Source organism: Cloeon dipterum, chromosome 4 (genome assembly GCF_949628265.1).
Source record: "Cloeon dipterum chromosome 4, ieCloDipt1.1, whole genome shotgun sequence".
Classification (NCBI taxonomy): domain Eukaryota; kingdom Metazoa; phylum Arthropoda; class Insecta; order Ephemeroptera; family Baetidae; genus Cloeon; species Cloeon dipterum.
This window is the reverse complement of record NC_088789.1, coordinates 35,842,725-35,857,941: the sequence shown is the minus strand read 5'-3', so window position 1 is coordinate 35,857,941 and position 15,217 is coordinate 35,842,725. Positions and strand designations below refer to the sequence as shown.

The 15,217-nt window shown below is 39.4% G+C and overlaps 2 protein-coding genes across 2 annotated transcripts in view; both read left to right on the top strand.

Moving 5' to 3' along the window:
* The window catches only part of LOC135942248 (uncharacterized), a 93,031-nt gene that overhangs the window by 66,478 nt on the left and 11,336 nt on the right, over window positions 1-15,217 (top strand). The window lies entirely within an intron of this gene.
* Window positions 3,519-14,884, top strand: LOC135944236 (uncharacterized). Its single transcript, XM_065491049.1, has 12 exons — window positions 3,519-3,637; window positions 4,184-4,309; window positions 6,613-6,714; window positions 7,473-7,522; window positions 8,033-8,102; window positions 9,412-9,494; window positions 10,634-13,465; window positions 13,694-13,798; window positions 13,880-14,038; window positions 14,097-14,359; window positions 14,411-14,549; window positions 14,603-14,884. The coding sequence occupies exons 7-10, from the start codon at window positions 13,421-13,423 to the stop codon at window positions 14,166-14,168; spliced, it is 381 nt and encodes a 126-aa protein (XP_065347121.1). The 5' UTR covers window positions 3,519-3,637; window positions 4,184-4,309; window positions 6,613-6,714; window positions 7,473-7,522; window positions 8,033-8,102; window positions 9,412-9,494; window positions 10,634-13,420; the 3' UTR covers window positions 14,169-14,359; window positions 14,411-14,549; window positions 14,603-14,884.

Below are 15,217 nucleotides of genomic sequence, written 5' to 3'. Positions count from 1 at the left end.
AATAATTGACCTAAGAATTTTAAAACTTTGATCTCATCTATTTTCATAATGCTAATTTTTAATTTTTCGATTTTGGAGCGAGAAAATTGGTTCAAATTAGCTGGAAAATTGGAAAATAATATTTAGAGTGCGTTAATTAAGGCTGCAAGCATGTCTTTAATTTAATAAATGCCCTAAGAATTTTAAAACTTTGAGCTGCGCCATTTTCATAAATCTAATTTTTAATTTTTCGATTTTGGAGCGTGCAAATCGGTTCAAATTAGCTGGAAAATTAGAAAATAATATTTAGAATGCGTTAATTAAGGCTGCAAGCATGTCTTTAATTTAATAAATGCTCTAAGAATTTTAAAACTTTGATCTCATCTATTTTCATAATTCTAATTTTAAATATTTTGTTTTTGGAGCAAGAAAATTGGTTCAAATTAGCTGGAAAATTAGAAAATAATATTAAGAATGCGTTAATTAAGTCTGCAAGCATGTCTTTAATTTAATAATTGACCTAAGAATTTTAAAACTTTGATCTCATCTATTTTCATAATGCTGATTTTAAATATTTTGTTTTTGGAGCAAGAAAATTGGTTCAAATTAGCTGGAAAATTAGAAAATAATATTTAGATTGCGTTAAATAAATCTGCAAGCACGTCTTTAATTTAATAATTGACTAGAGAATTTTAAAACTTTGATATCGGCCAATTTAAAAATTCTAATTTTTAATTTTTCGATTTTGGAGCGAGAAAATCGGTTCAAACTAGCTGGAAAATTGGAAAATAATATTTAGAATGCGTTAATGAAGTCTGCAAGCATGTGTTTAATTTAATAATTGACTAGAGAATTTTAAAACTTTGATATCGGCCAATTTAAAAATTCTAATTTTTAATTTTTCGATTTTGGAGCGAGAAAATTGGTTCAAATTAGCTGGAAAATTAGAAAATAATATTAAGAATGCGTTAATTAAGTCTGCAAGCATGTCTTTAATTTAATAATTGACCTAAGAATTTTAAAACTTTGATCTCATCTATTTTCATAATGCTAATTTTTAATTTTTCGATTTTGGAGCGAGAAAATTGGTTCAAATTAGCTGGAAAATTGGAAAATAATATTTGGAATGCGTTAATGAAGTCTGCAAGCATGTGTTTAATTTAATAATTGACCTAAGAATTTTAAAACTTTGATCTCATCTATTTTCATAAATCTAATTTTTAATTTTTCGATTTTGGAGCGTGCAAATCGGTTCAAATTAGCTGGAAAATTAGAAAATAATATTTAGAATGCGTTAATTAAGGCTGCAAGCATGTCTTTAATTTAATAAATGCTCTAAGAATTTTAAAACTTTGATCTCATCTATTTTCATAATTCTAATTTTAAATATTTTGTTTTTGGAGCAAGAAAATTGGTTCAAATTAGCTGGAAAATTAGAAAATAATATTTAGATTGCGTTAAATAAGTCTGCAAGCACGTCTTTAATTTAATAATTGCCCTAAGAATTTTAAAACTTTGAGCTGCGCCATTTTCATAATTCTAATTTTTAATTTTTCGATTTTGGAGCGAGAAAATTGGTTCAAATTAGCTGGAAAATTAGAAAATAATATTTAGAATGCGTTAATTAAGTCTGCAAGCATGTCTTTAATTTAATAATTGCCCTAAGAATTTTAAAACTTTGATCTCGGCCATTTTAAAAATTCTAATTTTAATGTTTCGTTTCTGAAGCATACAAATTGGTTCAAATTAGCTGGAAATTTTGACTTCCCATAGTTCCCATGTTCAAAAAAGGGGGCGTAACCGTTAAATTAGAAAAAAGTGGATTTTGTGGCATTAGTCAGAAGAATATATTTAAAAAAAAAATCGGTCTGTTCATGTATGTAATATCATTTTTGTTCAAATAAAAAGTCACTACGTATCACTCCCCTTTTTAACATTCATTGCGTTCTTATGGCAACGCGCGAATTCAGAGCTGTGCGAATGCGATAATTCCTTTCCCGCGTTCACAGCTGCTGGCAACCAGCAGACAGACACCAGGCTCTAGCGCGCATGCGTATTGCATGTTGCTTTGCTTGCAGTGTAGCGAGCGCCGCGAGCGGAGGAGCGGACGAGTGCGAATACTGCGAATGCGAACGGTGCACTGCAATGGCGCTGCTGCTCTGGTGCTCTGACTCTCCTTACTGCTAGGGTTGGGTACTAGCTCAAAAATCGATATCAAATATCTGATATTGATATGATATTTAAAATATCAAAAAATTGATATATCAACCGAAAAATATCAGAATTTGATATATCAACGTTGATATTTCCAGCTGATCAAAAAATGGCTGCCGGACGAACCGAAACTGGTTATGGCTATTTAAAAGGCTTAAAAACCGATTTTTAAAGCATTTTTCACCGATTTTTTTTCATAAATATCGGTTAAATAAGAAAACTTTTGAAAAATGGCGGTTTTCCGCAGTCATGGGATGAGTATTCAAATAATTTAAATATTGCGCGCCTTTAAAACAGATGTTTGAGAAGGGGGTGTGTCGGATCCCACCATATGGCGCCAAAATTTGCATCTGGCTGCTTTCCCTTCCCCCCTTCCCGCCACATGGGTATCTAATTAATTAATTAATTAATAGCTATCATTAGGTAATTAATAAAATAATAATTTAATTGTGCCATTTTAAAATTAATTTTAAGTTTGATGTTTACATTATCAGCTGATAATGTGAGAGCGTCAATTTATCTTCAAATTAAAATATTGGAGTGTTTTTCTCCACATCATATGTGCTCTTCAACCTTCATCTGGTATTAAATAATTGAGTTTAATTGATACACATAAGAGAAATCAGAATGAAATTACCTTAAACCGTAGCTGTTTTGTATTTAATTAGTATTTCAATATGTAATTTGGGGCTATGCCATCAGCAGAGCAATGTTCGCAATAATATTTGCGTTATTTGTACTCATTTTGATTGGATTAGTTACAATAAGTTCTTAATTATTCACCATTCAAATCAAAATTAATTGTTTACAAACAATTTATTATCATTTTAATTCAACAAGTAAATGTGGTACTGCCAGCTGACAGAGGTCATCTGTGACCGATCAGCTGGCGTGTGTGGCCTTTATTGTTGTCAGGGTTTAACCTGACCTACCTGACGTTGCTGGCACATTTGTTTACAAACAATTTAATTTAATTTTCATTCAACACAAAAGCTACTATAAGCTGACCACAGCTGATAGATCATCTGTGATCGATCAGCTGAGACATTTTTCGCGCCTTTTGTGCATTGCGAAAACTGCAATATCGGTTACGCCCATGTTTGGGGACGGAAAGTACAGTTTGATCCTAAACTTTTATGCGAAAACCGGCATGAAAAATGCCATCTGTTGGTCAAAAATGTCAACTGATATCAACCTTGATATCCGACTTAGATATCAATATCAGCCTGATATGATATATCAAATATCAGGCTTGATATTGATATGATATTTGAAATATCATATCAACTTTGATATATCAACGTTGATATACCCAACCCTACTTACTGCAGTCTGCAGCCGGCGTTGAGCGTTCTGGGAGGCGGCCTGCGGCCACTTGGCGGCCACCGAGGCCCACGGCTGACGGCCACACCAACTGATGGCTGAATTTCCGCTCTGATTGTGAGTAAGTGCATGCTTCAATGCAGCTACATTTCGGGGATTTGAAAGAATTCGCGCGTGAGAATTTTTTTCCGGCCAAGAATTTCGTCATTATCTCGCGAACCATTAATCGAATTTCTATTTTTTTGGTCTCATTTTGACGCGGCCGCCGCGGGCGACAGTGCGGCCGACTCGTTGGCCGAATTTGGCCCGACGGCTGGCCGATGGGTCGAATTCGCTGTTACGTACATAAACAGCGGGTCAATGTAGGGTCAGATTAAGGTTAATATTAGGTGCGGAGTTTTTTCTCTCGTTTTTATTCGATTAACTCGAGGATCACTTGGCGGGGTTTTGGTCTCATACTACTTGCCAGTTTAACTCAGCCGACGTCGTGGCCGAATTCGGCTCAACAGCCTGCCGAATGGCCAAAAATTGTGGTTTTGCGTGCGACAAGAATTAAATAATGTAATTTAGCGTTTAAAAATGGGTTGATATGATTAATCAGCCGCAATTTTCTAATTTTTCTTGGAAGAAATGTATAATTTTATTTTCTTTTGCTTGTTGCTTGCAGCGAGCGGACGAATGGACTGCGATATGGACTGCGGCCGTGATTGAGCGAGCTGGGAGGCGGCCTGCGGCCATCAGGCGGCCATCGTGGACCGCGGCCGACCCGCCACTGATTGCGAGGAAGCACAGAGTAAGTGCAAACCTGTTTAAATTATATTAATTTTGGACTAATTTAGAGAATTCTCGCATGTGAATTAGTTTCCCGCCAAAAATGTTCTCGCATTGGGGTTATTTCGACTCTTTTTATCGCGGCCGACGTTGTGGCCGACTCGCCGGCTAAATTCGACCTGCCGACTGGTGTTTTTGCGCGTTTTAATGCAATAAATTTACATAGAATTGCACACTGTGGCCGTGCCGCTGTCGCTATGCAAAAGGTCATCGACCCTCTGCGTTGGTTTTAATTTTGTGGCGATGTTTTGGTCTAGACGACGCGTTCAGCGGCCGAGAATTAATTAACTAAAGAAACACTTGATGGATTTAGGTGTTAATTTTTTCTCATACTGTGACCGAACCAGCGGCCGAATTCGGCCCGCTAAATTGCCGAAAATGGCGTTTTTAATGTTTGATAATTCGGTGTCGCGCTTTTGATAGAAGGTTGGAAAATTTTTAAATAAAAAATTAAAACCTGTTGCTGGTGTAGTGCTATAACTCGATTGTTGGCAGTATTTTGCGATTACTTGACGGATTTAGGTGTCTTTTTTCTCACACTGACCAGCCGAATTTAATAGCCGAAAAAATAGGACGTTTTAATTATAACAAGCGCAGGTAAACCGGGTTAATATCGAATCAGCTGGCGCGCGCGGCTAATTTTTAATAGCTAAAATTTTAAATTTTAAATTTCTTCCAATGCTTAAGCAATGCCGGACTGAGGCAAAAATTGTTGCCAGTTTTTCTATGACAATGAATAAAGTAGTTTAGGCGCTTCTCTGGCATCCGCATGCTGAATTTGGTTGGCTGTGTTCAGATACTAAGCTACAGACGCCGGACTCCCTGCAGATCTTGTTAGACGCCGGCGTTTCCACGCGAGCACTCGCCCTGCCAGCCGGCAACAAAGCGTTTCCGACATCTCTCTGCGTGTCCAAAGCTGCGAAGCGGGGTGGGGGGAGGGACCTTTGGACACACTGAGGGTGAGGGGGCGCGTTTGCTGCCGGAAGGGGTGGGTCGGTCGCGCGGAATGCGATGCATTCCTGTTTCGTGCGGGGTCTTCGTCAAGCCGGGTCTTCAAATACCAAACGGTGCTCTGGGTCGATCGTAGCAATCTTTGCGCCCTTCCAAAAAGGCCTCGTTGGACCGGTCGACGTCTACCGTGGACTTCCAAATGATCTTTGGACTCCCAAGTTCACCGAGACCCCCATTCGAGCCTTCAAATGCTTGAGAGGTGCCAATTTTGTATTTTTAATAATTTAAATTCGGTGTTTTCAAAATAAGTTGGAAGATATTTAATTTAAACCATGTGGGAATCGATGATAATTAATTCTCGAGTGATTAGCCCGGGGAAAAGTGTTGCGCTTACCTCTGTGGGCAAACACAAATGTTCATGGGAAAGTTGGTAGAAGATCGCGTACCTCACGGGTGACATGGGAAAATGCAAAGGAAAAATAAATCCAAATAAGTTGCTATTTTGGGGGTTACCAATTTGAGATGGGGCCAAGGGGGCGTCAATGGTGCCCAATCGACGCGTAACATATTTCTAACACTGGCTAGGTCCGATTGGGGTGATAGGAGCCGTGTTATAATTTGAAATTTAAAAAAGATTAGGATATTAATTAATTTTTTCGCGGGCTTAATTAGCGGCCTTTATGTGAGTCCAATGGACCGCCGCTTACTCTCGGACGAAAGTGTATCACACAAATTATCATTGCAATTGTTCGTTGGTTCGTTCTGATTTTTTTTAATGCTCGCACTGGATCAGCCGTCGATTCAAAATTGGTTTACAAAATACGAGGAAAAGCAGCAGCAGGCGGCTTAGAATTAAATTATCGGCAAACATGGGAAACGTTTCTAAAGCCAATGGAATGAAAACTCGCATTTTGGCCATAATCGATTGCCCTTTCGATTTTTGGTCAGTTTTTCGACTCTCAGCTGTTTATTTCGGTGTCAAAGGATGCCAAACCAAGTTCGAAACGATTGCAGCCCAGACACGAATTATGGCGATTTTTAGAAAAAATTAAAACTTGCGGCCTTTTTGCGAGCGACAGCGACGAGCAGCGGCACAAACTGCACATTGGCACCGCTCGCCTTTCCAAAACAGTGTCTTTCGGAGTTTGCGATTAGATCCGCGTGCGGCCATTTTAACACGCGAATGTTATTCTCAAAGGAGAAATTCTTTCGCGGCAGATTTTCCCTGCAAATTCAGAATGCACTGGACGGACCGGTTTTACGGGGTCAAAATTGGGGGTTTTGCGAAAATTCTTTGTCTTATATGTCGCAGAGTAGAGTGCAGACGAGACCTGCGGCCTCGGAGGCGCCCTGCGGCCATCAGGCGGCCATCGAAGACCCCGGAAACTCCAACAGATGGCCGAATTTCAGCACTGAGTAAGTACACCATGTTTAAATTATGTTCATATATGGCGAGTTTACAAAATTTGTGCTCTTGGACGCACGTTGATTATTTAAAGTAGCAACGCAAAAGCCGCGTCTGCATTTTGTTATCACGCTGTACTAAGGCTGACTCAACTAAATCAATATCTTTCCTCAGACTTCAATTCGTTTTTTTATTTTTAATATCAATTCTGCTGGTCTAGAGCGTTTTTGCTACTTTTTCGAGCGAGCGAGAGGGTTAAATTAGAGTGTGATAAAGTATCCCACCCTTCAAACCGCGGCCAATCTTGCAAATTTGACTCGTTTGGTTGCTGGGAATTTGCATCACACAGATTCATCCTTTAACTCGCTCGAAAGAGTCGCAATGTGCGGCTCTTCTAGTTTTGAATAATTAAAAAAAAACAAATTCAAAAAACAATAATAATGAATATAATGAAATTAAATAATAGCTATAAAATAATTTATTTGAAAAAGTTGAGTTTACGAAGTTCAGGTATCTGTTTGTCTTTTAAAATTATTAAATTAAAATTAAATTACAAATTTGATTTAGGTAGATGCTAGGAAACGGCATCACACAGATATGCAACCCTTTCGTTGCTAAAAAAAGTTGCTAAAAATGCAAAAACAAATGTAATAAACACGGATCGAGAAATCAGACAGTCAGTATTTTTCTTAAATTTCTCAAAATGATGTTTGTAATGTCTTTCTGCATTCTGTGCTGATGTGAACGAGTTGTTTTGCTCTGTTTTCAGAGTTTCGTAGGAAGGAGTGGAGTGTCAAGGTCAAGTCTACGCCCGCACTGGTAAGTATTTCGCGGCGTGTCTCTTATGCCCAAGCGGTAGCAAATCCCTGCGCTACTTGAATGAGATGAAAAAGATGCAAAAGCAGAGGAGAGTGCAAAAACGGACATAATTTTGCACTGACAATAATAAGCCCACAATTAATTAGTTAGTGCGATTGCGAAAAATGACTCACAATCAGCATCCGGGATCAAATCTGTTGGGTTTTATGGCGCTGATCCCATTAATTCCATCTTTCTGCTGCCCCTCCGCCCTCCATCGGGCGGTAGCGGAATTTTCATTTTTCCGCCGGTTGTTTTCTAAGCAGCGAAGAATTTGCTGCTGCTGCCGCTGCTGAATTGGCGGGAACAGCGACTGGGCAAACCAAACATGCGTGTTTAAGGATTTTGCGGGGAAATTCACAGTAATTCCTCTTTGACCAAGTTTTATTTTCTATTTCATTTTACTTTTATAAGTAATAATCGTTTATTTGCTATTTCGTGTTTCGTTTAATGACAAAAACGTGTTCACAGGTGCCTCCTTCCACTTTTCACACTGAGCAGCGATGCTGAGAGGAAGCTGCTGAAATCCAAAATCCAAAAGGTGAGCCAGGGGAGCCACCCTTCAAGCCCAAATCAGACGCGTTAAAACACAAGGGCTCTCCGAAAAAGCGAAAAGAAATACTCACCAGTCTGAATATGATAATTGCCGAATAATAAACCCAAATACTGGTGGTTTTTTCGCTTTGCAAAATTTGCGAACCCTGGCGGTTTCCCGCACAAATTTCTTTTGAAAGTCTTCCCAAAAAATATGCATTTGAAATTCTTGTTAACGCTTGAAATCGATTCAGGGAAAGAATTAAAAAAATTGAACTATTGGCTATAGTGAGCAGCTAGTGTCAACAATATTTTATACAATTTGCGATCATTATCATTAAGACACATTAAAATAAAATATTACAATTTGTAGGATATTAGTGTATTCGATTTTTATATTTGACATTTAGCACCATAACAGCCAAATCACTAATTTTATGGTTCTCGTCAGCCCGGCAGCTGGCGCGATTGGATTGTTTTTTAAGCAAGACATTTTTTATGATGCATATTTTTAATTTTTAGCTATTTCCCTGGCGGCCGGCGCGGCGCAGCGAGGCTAACTGAGACCTCAACTTAATATCGAACATTGATTTTTATTAAATTACTTACATTAGTGGATTTTTGTTTTGCGCTGAGACCATTTGAATTCTTGGCATTTTAAGTGAACGCCAGCCCACGCAAACTATTGGCTTTAATTCTAGCTGAGCTTATTTTCTAAAAGGTAAAAAGATAAACAATAACCACGGAACAAGGAATGTGACGGTCAGGATTTTTCTTAAATTTTACAAGATGACTTTTTTTGCTTTTCTGGATTCTGTGTCAATTCCTTGTTTGAAATGTGGCAGCCAAAGTAAGTCTTAAAGTTTAAACAATTAATAGGGCCTTCCGAAATAGGCAAAGAGGGATATACACCTCTCAACGAATTTCTCAAGGCTATGAAGATGACCGCTTTGTGCCTGTGGATGACCAACCAACCTCGTGACGCCGGGGCAAGGCCCAGGCCAAACAAAACGTAATATTGGGGAAAAAGAAGCATTGCATAACTTATTAGGCGCCATATTGTTTGGTTTCGTATTTAGTAAATTATTCAAGGTATTTTTATTTAATAAAGCGTCTACTAGTTAAGAGGTAAGGTTGAGGATATTTAGAGGAGCGTTTCCTGCCCAGTTCCCTCGTCAAAAATCAAAGATTTCCATTATTTAACAAACAATTTCCATCAAATCTTAAAACTATTGCTATTTAGGGATACATTTAGAAAGTGAAGTTCCTATCTTCAACGAATTTAATCGATTATTTTTTGTTCTGTCTTGTTTTAGCGGAGAAAGGAGAACAAGCAGCGCAGCCATATTATGGAGAAAATCATCAGGAGGATCAAAATATTGCCGCGGTGTTTTCCCAAGTAACTAATGATCTAATCAAACCTCACAGTTCATTTAAACTACTTTCTAAAAGTAGCTTTCGTGCAACGCCGAAAAGGATTTTTCAAATATCAGCGGTATTTCGTTGAGCAAAAATAGATTTTGGCCGCTGTAACATGCGAGTAATCCAGTCGGAATATATTTATTTATAGGGTTACGTTGCCTCTGCTTTAATTAATAATTGATGCAGCGATCTGCACCAGGGGAAAATGGTAAGTTTGGAATCGCCCTCTGCACGCACTGCGTGCTCAGAATTTGGCGTCTGCTGACGCTCGTGATAACTTAAATTGAAACGACGTCTAAGCGCGAAATATAAATTTGGTTCCATTCAGAGAAATGGTGGGTTTTTTGCGCAATGCTAAATTGGCGAACCCTGGAGGTTTGACGCACAAATTTGTTAAGAAAGTTTGCATATTTTTCAGGCTGTTTTCCAATGGAACGGAAGATTTCTTCGATTTCTAGTAGGAAACTGAGGTTCGCAAAAGATTCATTTTAAATATTTTCTCACGAAAAATACCCATTTTTTATTTTTGACGCTTTGAAGCCGGCGGCTTCCCATAGTGACTCAGACAATTTGACGGCCGGCTGAGACCTCTACATAGAATCGTATATTAATTTTATTAAAATTATTTAGTCATCTTTTATGCGTCCTTAAAATCTATTTGCGCATTGAATTCTTGGCTCTCATTTTTGAGTGGTCAATTTTTCATATTATGTGTTTTACACATTTTAAAATTCGTCTGCCCTCTATTTAGTTCTTGGAAATGTTGAAGAAACTATAGGTGTGGTAAGAATCAGAAATATTGCAAAATAATGTTTGTATCGGAGCAATTTTTGCAAAAACACTACTTGTACATATTTATTCATCAAGAATGAGAGAGGTCTTACGGAGCTAAATCATTGTTATAACACTCTTGTTCAATTGTTAGCGTGACGCTGTTGGCTTCAAATCTTGGTAAGCTTTGTCTTTTTCGGAACAATATAAATTACTTACTAGAATGTTCAAAACGTAAGAAAACAAGGAATCTGATGGCCGAATACATTATTATTTATTTAAAAATATTTTCCCTCTTTTCTGGATGCAGTGCCAAAGCGAATAACTTTCTCCTGCTGTTTTCAGAGTTTCGTGCGAGTGGAGTGTCAAGTTTACGCCCGGACTGGTATGTATATTTCTGCGCGTCGGATCATCTCAACAAAGTCCTCGCGGGTGGCAGAGCAGTGCGCATTTTTTTTTGCTAATTTTCCCCATAAAAAGGCTAGTTTGCCTGACAATGAGATTCGACGGTAAGTTAGGCCAAGGAGCAGGAATTGGATTATTTTGGACCAGCCGGCATGAAAATTAAAGCTGAAATCTCGACCTGCACGCCCCAGAAGTGCGTGCAGCTACGCTAAAACGCTACCGACGCGCGTTGGACGTTTTTAGAAATTCATATTTCCGCCAATATTGCCGCTTGTCTGAATGGAATAAGCCGAAAGCCGTCTCAGCAGCAGCAGCAGTTGTCACGTACACCAATTATTTCCTTAATATGACCGGAATAAGTTCATTTTATTTAAAATTTTATATTTTGGTGTATGTAATTTGCATTACGTAATCATATGTACTGCGTTTTAATAAATTTATATCTTAGGCAATCGCTAGCTGGCAAGAGCGATGAATCAAACCTAAAGAAACGGAGACTTGCAGTCACGGCGAAGTAAGTTATTTTTGCACAGGTTTATTAATTAGATCTTAAAAATATGTATAGAAATGCATACGTTGCTCCATGGTGTTTGCATTATTCTGTGCAGCTTGGGATTTATCGCAAAATATGGAAATTATGCTGGAGGACAAAGGATTTCCCAATTATCGGCGGTATTTCGTTGAGTCGAAACTAATTTCCGCAGATTAAATAATTAAATTATTATTTTTGGCGGCTATAATTAACTGTCGATTTGCTGCGGTGTGGAGCAGGGAAAAATGGTAAGTTTGGCAATATTCGACGCACGCTACTCAATCATCAACAAGCACAAAATCTGCTTGTTGTGCGTCTGCTGCTGGCGCATTGCTGAAATACTTCTCTTTGCTCACTAACTCCTGCGTCTGCGGTTTCTCGCACTAATTTCTTAAGAAATTTGCATTTTTTCAAAGAGTTTTCTTGGATTGGAAGGTAAGACGGTTTCCTTCAATTTCTCTAACGTTCCGGAAAGTTGCTTTCAATTTGTTTTCTTTCTAGAAATATGCAAAATCAATTTATTTAAATCGTTATTTTGGCATTGGAATCGATTCAAGGTAAGAATGAAAAAAACTCCATCGTGTTGGCTACAGTGAGCAGTTGGACAAATTTGAAGCCATCAAAGTAAAACAGAACTTGTAGATTTTTCAAAAGACCGAATGCGCATAATGAAAATTAAAAGTCAGCCGCGAGTTTCAAATCGGCAGCTGGCGATGACAGCTTCTCCAAATTATTGCGCAGTATATAATGGTGTGCCGACAGACGTTTTTCCCCGGTGGCTGGCAGCCCAGCCAGATTCACGGCGACTGCGCACGTGACTCTAAAAAAATTTGGTGACTGGCTGCGTGACCTGAACACAAAATCAAACGTAAATTTTCATAAAATTGCATTGTTGCATTTTTTTCTGCGTTCTTAAAAAAGCTATGTTTGCATTTCATTTTAAGTGATCCATTGTTTGCTTCAAATCAAGGTGAGTTTGTGTTTTGTACGGAACAGTCTGAATTATTTATTAGAAAAACAAACAAGGTAAAAAATAAAAATCGACGTGGAACAAGTAATTTGACCGTCGATTTTATTAAATTTTAAAAATGGTATTTAGTTCATGCGTTTGCGGATTCTGTGCCAATGTGAATGAGTTTTCTGCTCTTTTTTCAGAGTTTTGTAGGAGTATGACGCCCGAGATGGTGAGTACTTCGGCGGATCTTCTCATCGAAGTCTTCGCTGGTGGCAGTGCAGAGCGCTTTTTTTTGCTATCATTAAAGCGGCGCGGACCTGCTTAAAATAATAATTTCACCGCCACTGCTTCCGCTGGGCTGAATGAAAAAGGCAAAAAGCCGCGGCAGCCGCAGCTTTTGTTCGCACCTGGGCGCGTAATTTCGCGTTGACGAGACGACTGAATTTATCTGATCACTTTTAATTTACGCAGCTCATTGAACAAAGTTTGATATAGACGGAACGGGTGTAGGCGCTTAATATCATTGGCTGATTTTTTTTAAATGAGATGATATTACGCAAGTTGAATGATATTAAAACAATTATTATATTAATTTAAAAATGTACTCGTCATTTGAAAAGAGTACTGTTTTGGGATAAAGAAACAGCAGCCTTAATATAGTTTATCAGAAGATGCTATAATTATTAACTGACTAAAACTGAACTAAAAATTTAATTTTGCAGAAGTGAATGAAACTAAAATTTTATATCGAAGCAAAATGCATTTCAGTGACTAAAATGCGAGCTACCCATGTAACGCCTGAAGAGCGTGGTAAGTAGAGGAGAGGGCAATCATAATGCCCTGACACTGACACTGCGAGCACAATTAATTTGATAATGCGATTGTTAAAAAAGACTGCAGCCAAGATAAAATATTATTTTATGCTGAAATGTGTGGCGCTGCTCCCATCCCATCGCATTCTCTGCTCTCTCGTGCGATGCCAGAATTTAATTTTTCCGCCAGTTTTATCAGCAACGAATTCCATGCTGCTGCAAATAGGCGAGGAGAGAGACTGAGATTGACGAATAGAGGGGCACCGGCGACAAATCCAATGTAAGCAGGAGAGAAGAGTAAAACTACGAGAAGCGAAACAACAGCAAGATAGGAAGGAGTGTGAACGTAGCTGGTCGCCGCTACCATTTCCTCTCCTGATGTCAGGCTGCCTGGCTTGCTCGCATCGCTTTGTAAGCGACAAGCGTGCATGGTAGATGGCTTCGGAGGCTACCGATGGATTACCGAATTCGAGGTGATAATTGTGTGAGTCATTGTAGCATGTGCGTGCGCCGAGTTCAATCAGATCGCTTGCGAGCATGTAATTTGAGCGAAAATTCTTGTGCCAGTGGCTGCAGTGATTGTCACTGCTGCACTCGCCAACTTCACTTTCTTTCGTCCGTCAATTATTACGTAACAAGAATTTCAGCTATGCTGCCGGTTTGCCTAAATTGACATAATAATTATTTTGTCTGCTTCCCAGGTAGAACGTGACTGCTGGCTGCTGTGCGGTTGTGGTTGCGAATTGCGACTGCCAACGCCGACTTGCAACAGCGTTTCACTGCATTCCGCACTCGTCTGCTTATTGGTGAGTGGTTCTTGCACAAAACCTCCACGTATTTTTATTAGGTTCACTTGACCAAGAATTTATTTTACTAATTTTTCCCAGTCGCAGCAGCATATTATGGCGCAGGCGGTCGAGATGATGTGTCTGGGTTGCCCTTGCACGGAGCCAGCCTGCTGTACGAGCGACCAGTCCTCAAGCGAGGCCTTCCCTCTGGCCGCTACTGCCTACCGCAAGCTCGACCACGTCCTTCGGGCACTCTCGGTGAATTTTTATTACTGCTCTGCGCACATGGCGTTAATTAATAAGTTACCATGTTCAGAATCCTGCGAGCCAGCAAGCGCGGTCGCCTCGTTTTCTCAAAATTAACGCCTGGCGCCTGCTGCCTACCTGAGATCCTCTGCGTCGAAGATGAGGAGTGCCGTCAGCTCGAATTTGATCTCTGCGTCGCCTGCGTCAGCCGTGTCGAGGCCGCGGACGCCCTTTTTGGCCAGCCCTGCACCATCCGCATCTCACGTAGCCATCCCTCGTCGGCCCTCAGCCTGCATCCCGTTCTGGATAGCGCCCTGAGCAAGGAGCCAAAAGGTAAATTTGGACAAACTCCAAATGTTAAATTTTAAAATTCTCAAAACTCAGGTTTTTTCCGTAAAATTGTCGGGGGAAAATGCTGAGAAACGCTTGGAGAAGGCCCGCCAGGAAAAGGAGGCGTTGGCCAAGCCGGCGAAGGAGTTTGCCAGGCGGAACAACGCCCAGGAAAGGAACTCGATGAGAGAAAGTGAGTGCTCAGCAAGACATGAAAATTTTAAACTCATTTGTTCTCTTTTTCAGGGAATCCTTCAAATTATCCTCTCCGACTTGGCGGACCTGCAAGACTATTGTATAAGAGACGGTGCTGAAGCTGAACCGTTCATCAGGTAGTGCTCAGCGCAGGCCTTCAATGGCGGTGCTGCAGCGCCGGAAAAAATGCAAATGACGTCATTTTGACATTTTTCGACATCAGAAAATACCCCGAAATACTCTATTTTGCATTTTTAAACTATTTAATTGTGTGTTACTCGAATATATTCATCTTTGTTAAATTTGTACGGTATATTCAAGAATAAACCGATATTACGCAATACTGGATAGCATTTAATTTTTACCGCCACAACAACGCTAATAATGGAAGCCTGTCTGGCATTCGGCACCAAAATGAACCGCCCATTCGCGTATAAATCGGGCTCTAGCATGGAGTCAGCAGCCGACAAAAAGAGGCAATTCTTCTATTTGATACCTCCTATTATCTCCTGCTGACTGGATACAAAATGATCAATTTTTAATGTTATATGAAGCTTCTGCTCTCATTGTAAGCGTTAAAATCGGGTTTTAGTACTAGGTTCGCATGCGGCATGAGGAGGTACGCAGAATTGACCATTTGATACCTTCTGCTGTCTCCTGCAGAGT

Bases quoted from the DNA above. Each gene is read 5' to 3' on its own strand.
- LOC135944236 (XM_065491049.1), top strand. From the start codon at position 13,421: ATGGTAGATGGCTTCGGAGGCTACCGATGGATTACCGAATTCGAG. The intron at 13,466-13,693 runs GTGATAATTGTG...TCTGCTTCCCAG, and splicing joins GATGGATTACCGAATTCGAG to GTAGAACGTGACTGCTGGCT. The intron at 13,799-13,879 runs GTGAGTGGTTCT...AATTTTTCCCAG, and splicing joins CCGCACTCGTCTGCTTATTG to TCGCAGCAGCATATTATGGC.